The sequence below is a fragment of the Sinocyclocheilus grahami genome, unplaced genomic scaffold (genome assembly GCF_001515645.1).
Source record: "Sinocyclocheilus grahami isolate Dianchi unplaced genomic scaffold, SAMN03320097.WGS_v1.1 scaffold44.1, whole genome shotgun sequence".
NCBI lineage: Eukaryota > Metazoa > Chordata > Actinopteri > Cypriniformes > Cyprinidae > Sinocyclocheilus > Sinocyclocheilus grahami.
This window is the reverse complement of record NW_015505223.1, coordinates 339,522-349,125: the sequence shown is the minus strand read 5'-3', so window position 1 is coordinate 349,125 and position 9,604 is coordinate 339,522. Positions and strand designations below refer to the sequence as shown.

Here is a 9,604-nt window from a genome sequence, read left to right as displayed (position 1 = left end):
CTACAGATGAAATCAGCTCTGACTGAAAGTGGTATTTCACATGATATGCTGAGCTGGTCATCATCATCACTAACACTGATGAAGGGTTTCTGAAGTGCATCTGTTTAAAGACAAATGATTCAGTTGTCAAAAACACTGCAGTAACAGTTTCTAAGACAGAAGAACAGCAGTGAAAATATCTCACCTAGAACCGTCACTGTGGCAGGAGGAGAATCAGATGATGGTTTATTGATGCCTCGCTCATGTATTGTGTAGAAGCAGTTAATGTAGATTGATACAGGGGATTTTACACCTGTCCATCTGAGCACTTCAGCACCAGTGAGCTCGAGCTCACATGATGAACTGACTCTTAGATTCTTCTCTTCTCTGTTTGTGATGAAATAACACTGATTCATTCTAACATCTGCTGGAGTCTCACAGCTGATCTTCACTGAGCTGGACTCTCTTATGACATCTGGAGATACTTTTACAGTAGGAGATTCTGAAACAACCCAATCAAATAATATGCAGGTATTGACATTAACAAAAATAGTAATCATATTTTTATCATATTCTGATTATGTAAACCTCAAGTAGAGTAATTAACCTGATTGCTATAACCACGTTAAGCTAATATTTCAGATTTTAGCAGCTGGTTACATATAGGAAAAATTCAATAGCAAAATTAATATCAGGTAGGTTGTATTCATATATTTTTATATTCATATTATAACTTCACACTTTAACAATCAGACATGCTGAGATATTTTGGACAACAACACTTTTTGACAAATGTGGACATACAGTATTTAAGAAGCATAAATCACTTACTGTAGGACTGAACCTCCATAAGGAGCTGAAAAGCAATAAAGATGAACAACTCCATTACAGCAAGAGTGAGAAAAGAAGACAATACTCACACAATAAGAGTATTACTACAATAGACCACAGGAAATCGTTTAATATATTGTGCAGTTTGTTTATGTAGATGAAAGTGTACTTATAGACCACACTTTTAACCGTGCACTGTGAAATAGGGCATATGTAACATCTTTTGTACCCACAGGTTGAATTTGAAATGGCATATTAGCATACACATGATATCTCTGCCATGTAAAGATAGAAAATGTAAAGCGTGAGAGCTGAATGCCATTATGCAGTTTTAAAACCAGCCACAAATCTGCTTTCAATCTTCATTTAAATGAAGTGAAAATAACTTTCTTATAAAGAAAGACAAGGTAAACAAATTCAATTCAATGTTATATTTTTATTAAATATAAAAGGTATTGATATGCAAAAAAATAATAAGCTCTACAATCAGTGGTCAGTTTATGAGATACAAGGGCTGCATGCAAAAATCTAATCAGCGAATCATATGGTGTCATTGGTCATTAATTGGACAGTAGTCTGACAGAAAATGAGTAGAAAACTATGATCTTTTTTTATAATTTGCATATTTATTTAATATTTTGGCTAATTTGAAGGTGCTTTTAGCTACATGTAATAAATACATCATGCCAAAATAAAATCAAAATGTGGTAAAAAGCTCCAAAGAATTCTGTCCGGCCTGCTGATCAGTATAAATTCAGTAGCTATATATTGTACTACATATGCTATCTCCGAACTGATTGCACTGTATTTTATTAAATTATATGCAGAAAATGAATATGTATGTCCATTTTAATATATATGGCATGATCACATAAGGAGGATTTGCTTCAGCTTTGTTTGTTTACACTGAGATACAGTAAAGCAGTTTTACAGAGATTTTATAGAGACCATCTCATTGATGCAGCAGCTGATAAATCAGTGTTGTGTTGTTGTATGGGTAGATTAACAAGCTTTAGTATGAATGTGAACAGCAGCAGCTGCAACAGAAAAGATCTCAGGTTAAATCATACAGTATTAGAGTCAGAAAACTGTTGTCAACGTTTTACCAGTAAATGTCGCTGTTGAACCTGAAACAAATATTCATTCAAATTCAATGTTCAAATTCAATATTCAATTCTGAATATTCAAATATTCAGTCACAGTGTGCATTAAACCTTTAATTTGATTCTGGCCAGTTTGAAGGGGGAGGAGAATTTCTATGTGTGTCAGCTTTTTTTTGTCTAATCGGGGTGTAATTAGAGAATTGAGATTCTTTCCAGATAAACTTTGATTGGTTTTCGGATTACAGGCTTGAAGGGCGGAGCAATGAAATGAGGAAGCATCAAATTAAGTATTAGGTAGCATCTTGTGTGTTGTGCTGCTGTTGGTTTGCCTGTTGAGCTGTATGCTGGCTTGACTGCATAAGTGTGTTTCGTGTTTGCAATAGTGTGCTATTGTTGATGCTGCATATTGTTGATGTATATTATTGTAAATATCTTTGCATAAATGCTGTTTTACAGTTATCTCTTGACTTGTTCTTTATTAGTCATGGAGGTATGGTAGCCCATATTGTTGTTGTTGTATTTATTTGTTTGTTTGATAGAGAATTTTGTTGTTCCTGTTAAGAGTTTGTTGGGTGTTTGTTTGCTGTTTTGGTCTTTGCCCACCCCTGAAGTTGTGCTTCACTTGTGGTCCTGTAAATGAAAGTGTACAAAGGATCGTTTGTTCCAGTTTATGTTACAGCTTCATCCTAGACTGGCTCATAACAATACTAAACTTTATATAACTCATTTGTATATGTAAACTTTTTGACCAATTAATCTCCATGGCTTTTCCAAGATCTTCAAAGCCAATTACTGGATAAGATTATTGTATTATTGTTTTACAGCAGGGCACAACTGCCATTAGGCCACGACTGTCTTTAGTGTATAGTAAGCTCTTCTTACAAGGCAGTATTGGGCTAATGTGACTTTCCACAGAAGATCCTCTCAATACAGTCACAATGTATGAATGATGAAAATCAAAACCTGTTTGTCTGCAAGTAGATACTTTAATGGATGTACATGATGAAAAAAATTTGAGATTCAACAGTGCATCTTCACCCAATTGTAGGCGTGATCCCCTGCGTTTGAGTGAACTGATTTTCAGGGATTGTGGAGTACAGGTGATAAACATTCTTAAGAAAGAAGAAAGAAAGAATAAAAGAAAGAAAAGACAGATATCAAGGAAATGTGTTAGTATTCCGTTCATTATGAACAGTAATGTGAGTTTGGTGTGTGACGGTGTTCACATATACCTCCTTTTCCTCTGTATTTCCCTGTTTCTGTTGTTCATTGGTCAAAACATCTGTAATGCAGTGCAGAAACATTTAAACCAGTCATATCAATTTAAAGAACATTTGTTGGCCTGGATGAACATGGTCTCTGTAATAAAACTTTCATGTATTTTAAACTTTGACACTTTGCAGTTTGCACAGTATCATCTCTTCTCAGACTCATTCTGTGCAACAGTGTTGTGATGAATTTAATATTTGTCCAACTTCCTCTATATTAGTTCAGTGTGTTTGGGCAGCCACGTTTCTCAACACTTAAATGTGGGCATGTAAAATGTAGCTTTTGTACTAGAGAGGAAGTTTCGAGTGGTGAAACCACAGTGTGTTTTTATAGTAGGCCTATATAAAAAACTCTTATGTGAAAAGAAAGAGAGAGATTTGATTCCTCAGGATATGACAAAGAAACACTTCCTTATCTGAGGGCTGGTACATTACATTTACAGACGTAATGTGTTCTGCTGTGCTGTCCTGGTGTTACTCTGGGTGTTTGAGGCCTTTAAAAGAACAGCATGATGAAGAGGGTCAAACAGAGTCATTAGAAAACCAGAGGACAAATGCTTCAAAATTTGAGGGCATATGCAACATGTTTAATTTGACATCAGTGACACCAAAGATATTCAATGCATGTCTTGATACCAAACATGATGCACAATGATTGGATGAGAGCTATAGAGTGCTGCAGGGATGATGTATTTTTGTAGGCCAAACCCCAGAAAGGAGGTATTTTAGCACTGTCCTGAAGTTGATGCATTTATGAATGGGTTTTTGGTTAAAAGTCTTAAACAATGTCTGTGCTTAACAACACAAGATATATCACGTTTTAGTCTATAACATAAAATAAGCCCTTGTGAGCCTTTTGTTAGTTAAAGCATTATTTGACTTGCTAACAAGTGGCTAAATGGGACTACAGAGATTGTTGGGGAAATTCAACGCCGAACAGGTAACTCATCTACTCAATAATAAGCTTTCGCTGCCTCATGTTGTTTATCATGCTCTTACGAACTACTCTAACTCAGATTTTCAGGGGAAATGTTTTTAAATAAAGACTGAAATAGCTGTCAGCACTCAATGGTGACTTTGAAGCCTATGTTTAGCTTTTTACTTCCGGCTATTATATAGGCTTCAAAAATTTTTTAAATGTGTTCATTTGTGAAGATTATTATGATGAAGAAAATGTGTAAGAATCATACATATTTATTGGTCACAGGGCTTAGTTTCTTCAATAATACAAAAGTTGATGGATAAATCTTATTGTTTAATTGTCAAGGGAATCAGGGAAATGCAGATTTCTGGATGGGCCTGCAAAAATCATCAATGCAGCCATATACTCGAAGAAGTCGTATGACTTCTGAAGACTTAGAATATGGAGCTTAAGTTGTTTGCACTACTTTTATGAGACATTTGTGGTAAATGCTTTTCAATTTGGTGTGAACTGTTCCTTTAAGAGAAGATGTGGCTAGTAATACTGATCTGCTGAAGGCTTGAAGGGGGAAATGGCTGTGAGAAGCTGTGGTCGCTGAACGATGTTTCTATACTATAAGTATCAGTTGGTGACATCTGTTAGCTACTGTTCTTTTTAATTTATCTGAGATCATTTCCTGAGAATGATGTTCTCTCACCTACAGATATGGGCTGAGATGTGGCTGGTACAGAAGTGATCAGAGAATATGCCTCTGCAGGTCCAGAACAACTCTAAATAACAAAATCAATAGTTAAGGTCAAGTTCCTTTCAGCCATTCTTATTATAAATGTATTAGTTATTTTATGATTTTAAAGATTTTAAATGCACAGAGACTCATTATAGGCTACCAGTTCCTTGACTGGGTTCATATGATTTTATTGATCTAATTTTAATGCTAAGAATCAAATATCGATCTTTATGACATCTTTTCATGCATGCATATATTAGATAAGAAGCTAAACATCTATGCATACAGCTCCTGTATGGAGCCAGATCGACCTCAAAAATAATACATTTATAAAACAAAATTCATAAATGCACAGCACAATTTACATTTACAAAATCCGATTCGTAAATTCAAAACACAATTCATAAATACAGAAGTAAAAGCATAAATATTTTCCCAAATGCTCACACAAAAGCATCTTACCTAAATAAATGTAAAATTTTTACACAAATATGTATATATCAAGTTCTTGAATTAATTTCCATCACACATTTATGAATGATGTTACATGTATTTATGGATCGTTGAATCTGCATTTGCAAATCATCACACATGCGTGGACTGCATTGAATTTGTGTGTGGTATTTTTGAGACCTTCCTGGCAGGTTAAGATTCATAAATATCTTTTTTTGGAGGATGTTCCATTCAGCCAATAGCGGTGAGCTTTTAATCCACCAATCAAAACACTCTTTACTGAACAGACTCAAGAAGCTCAACGCTGTGCTTGTACTGTGCATTGTTTCTATGATCGGGTCTTTGATGTAAAGACATTTTAATGGGTACTCTTTTTTTTTAGCACCTGATTACAATTTCTACAACATCACATTATGATTTATATCGTTCGCACAAAATACAGCTACCCGGTTAGCCTGCTTTCTTATACACCAAAGATGCTTTTGTGTGAGCATTTGGGGAAATATTCATGCTTTTACTTTGTATTGTGTTTTGAATTTACGAATCAGACTTTGTAAATGTAAATTGTGCTGTGAATTTATGAATTTTGTTTTATAAATGTATTATTTTTGAGGCCGATCTGGCTCTTACTCCTGGACTACACAAATATTTGCTTAAAATAAAAATAAAAATCACAGACTACTAAACTGAATGCATGAAAAAACATACTGTTTTCTTCTTTTTTTTACCTAGAAAACAATAAGCTGCATTATATTCATGTACATAACTTTGGTGAATTTCTGTTGTTTTACATTGTGCATTATAAATAAATTAATATCAAAATACTTACGTGCAAACCGGCACAGACAGATGAGTCCTATGAGCCCAAACAAGATTACAGCAACACCATTGGAAACCAGCACTATAAACAGTTTTTCATTGTCAAAAAAAAAACTGAGAAAGATTTGTTTTATTTTTGTTGCGTGTAATAAACAAATCAATTTTTCTGTGTTAGTTTGTGCTTGAGTCAGGACTGATAAGAGAACATTGTGCTTTTTTTCACCTTCAAACCAAATGTATGATTTCAGCTGGCAAAGTTTAAATTCCTAGTTATCATGCTTCAACAACACATCCTGTAATGTTTAAGAATTAGGAGGAGGAGGCAGTCTTTAGTGGTTGTTTGAACACATTCGACCACATGAGCTTTTACACAATAAAAGAAATCTGGTAAAAAATGTTTTCAACTACCTCTGAAGGTGGTCGAAAGTGGACCGAGCCCATTTACACCTGTATTTACTCCATAGGCTAGACAGCCCCATTTAACAATTCTTGGTCCAACCTTCACAGTCTTCGAAGACATGGCCTTTAAATTCCATGTGCTTCTACCCAGGTAGCCAAAATGGTTTGGCCCGATAATGGCCCAGATCCGGAAGGCTGGATGAAATAACTCGGCCCGGCTGCGGTTGCCAGAGTCGGCATGGACATGGGATGAATGACACCCCAGAATTGGCCCAAATACACTGGCCCGAGTCCGGCTGCCAAAACTGCCGGCATTGGCCCACAATCACGCCAACACGAACTGAAACACTTAGCCGGTACTGGCCCGAGTCTGGGTACTAAAACTGAGTCAACAACACCGGCATTGGGCCACAATCACACTGACGAGAAATAAAACACTTAGCCAGTACTGGCCCGAGTCTGGGTACTGAAACTGGGCCAACACCACCAGCATTGGGCCACAATCACACCGACGAGTGGCCCAATTTCGGTGGTGTCGGCTCAGTTTCAGTACTATTGGGCCACAATCACACCGACGAGTGGCCCAATTTCGGTGGTGTCGGCTCAGGTTCAGTACTCAGACTCGGGCCAGTACTGGCTAAGAGTACCATTTTGGTTGGTGTGATATATATGGTCACCGTGATTTTGCCAAGTATGGAGCCAGATCGACCTCAAAAATAATACATTTATAAAACAAAATTCATAAATGCACAGCACAATTTACATTTACAAAATCCGATTCGTAAATTCAAAACACAATTCATAAATACAGAAGTAAAAGCATAAATATTTTCCCAAATGCTCACACAAAAGCATCTTACCTAAATAAATGTAAAATTTTTACACAAATATGTATATATCAAGTTCTTGAATTAATTTCCATCACACATTTATGAATGATGTTACATGTATTTATGGATCGTTGAATCTGCATTTGCAAATCATCACACATGCGTGGACTGCATTGAATTTGTGTGTGGTATTTTTGAGACCTTCCTGGCAGGTTAAGATTCATAAATATCTTTTTTTGGAGGATGTTCCATTCAGCCAATAGCGGTGAGCTTTTAATCCACCAATCAAAACACTCTTTACTGAACAGACTCAAGAAGCTCAACGCTGTGCTTGTACTGTGCATTGTTTCTATGATCGGGTCTTTGATGTAAAGACATTTTAATGGGTACTCTTTTTTTTTAGCACCTGATTACAATTTCTACAACATCACATTATGATTTATATCGTTCGCACAAAATACAGCTACCCGGTTAGCCTGCTTTCTTATACACCAAAGATGCTTTTGTGTGAGCATTTGGGGAAATATTCATGCTTTTACTTTGTATTGTGTTTTGAATTTACGAATCAGACTTTGTAAATGTAAATTGTGCTGTGAATTTATGAATTTTGTTTTATAAATGTATTATTTTTGAGGCCGATTCTAAGGCCGATCTGAGGCCTTACTCCTGGACTACACAAATATTTGCTTAAAATAAAAATAAAAATCACAGACTACTAAACTGAATGCATGAAAAAACATACTGTTTTCTTCTTTTTTTTACCTAGAAAACAATAAGCTGCATTATATTCATGTACATAACTTTGGTGAATTTCTGTTGTTTTACATTGTGCATTATAAATAAATTAATATCAAAATACTTACGTGCAAACCGGCACAGACAGATGAGTCCTATGAGCCCAAACAAGATTACAGCAACACCATTGGAAACCAGCACTATAAACAGTTTTTCATTGTCAAAAAAAAAACTGAGAAAGATTTGTTTTATTTTTGTTGCGTGTAATAAACAAATCAATTTTTCTGTGTTAGTTTGTGCTTGAGTCAGGACTGATAAGAGAACATTGTGCTTTTTTTCACCTTCAAACCAAATGTATGATTTCAGCTGGCAAAGTTTAAATTCCTAGTTATCATGCTTCAACAACACATCCTGTAATGTTTAAGAATTAGGAGGAGGAGGCAGTCTTTAGTGGTTGTTTGAACACATTCGACCACATGAGCTTTTACACAATAAAAGAAATCTGGTAAAAAATGTTTTCAACTACCTCTGAAGGTGGTCGAAAGTGGACCGAGCCCATTTACACCTGTATTTACTCCATAGGCTAGACAGCCCCATTTAACAATTCTTGGTCCAACCTTCACAGTCTATGGCCTTTAAGCCTTTAAATTCCATGTGCTTCTACCCAGGTAGCCAAAATGGTTTGGCCCGATAATGGCCCAGATCCGGATGAAATAACTGGCTCAGTTTCAGTACTCAGACTCGGGCCAGTACTGGCTAAGAGTACCATTTTGGTTGGTGTGATATATATGGTCACCGTGATTTTGCCAAGTAAGACATGTTCCTGGATCAACATGTTTTGTTGATGATATAGACCCAATTAGATTAACCCAATCCCTACCCCTAAACCTAACCCTACCCATAACTTATACCTAAAAACAGTATGAAATGATAGCTGATTAACAAAGGTGAAGCACCTAACCCTGATTGTAAGCCTAAAACAGATATTTCCTGAAAAGTTTTCCCTCAATTCTGATTGGTTGATAGGAATGTTGTTCCAGTTGTTGTACTTGGTGAAATCACGGTCACCGAATTACCCCACAACATCCATATGTGCTCCTTGTGAAAACCAACGTTTGTTAACAGGCGCAAAGGAAGCAAAGTTTCCTTACTTTAGCAAAGAAAAACCGATCTCCTCTTGGCTTATATCGAAATCCTCCCACATTCTTCTTTACAAATCCTCGTTTTGTACTTCTAATTCCGTTGTTTTGTTTTGATCTCTCCCCTGCGCTTCCACGTTCGTCAGTTCTGAGCGGGGCATGCGTGACACCGTCCTCATACGTCATCCGCCCGGAGCTGCTTCCATGTACAACAGTTAGCGCAAACTAGATTAAATTGATTATTATGTTTTATTGCCCTGTTTCACACAGCGGCATGTGGGAAGGATCACACTTCTCAGAAACAATCATGTAATATAAAAAGGCTATTTTTTTAAAGCTAAATACACACTGGAATGAATGATTCACTGAAAACAGGATGCAAGTCATTTTGTCTGTCAT

General features: G+C 36.1%; 1 protein-coding gene across 1 annotated transcript in view; it reads right to left on the bottom strand.

Annotated features, from left to right (window-relative positions):
* The window catches only part of LOC107582427 (uncharacterized), a 4,995-nt gene extending 4,130 nt beyond the window's left edge, over positions 1-865 (bottom strand). The window contains exons 1-2 of the mRNA XM_016268274.1: positions 811-865; positions 185-481 (exon numbers count right to left, since the gene is read on the bottom strand). Coding sequence (XP_016123760.1) covers positions 185-481; positions 811-865 — 352 coding nt within the window. The remainder of the gene's footprint in view (positions 1-184; positions 482-810) is intronic.
* Positions 866-9,604: the final 8,739 nt, after the last annotated feature.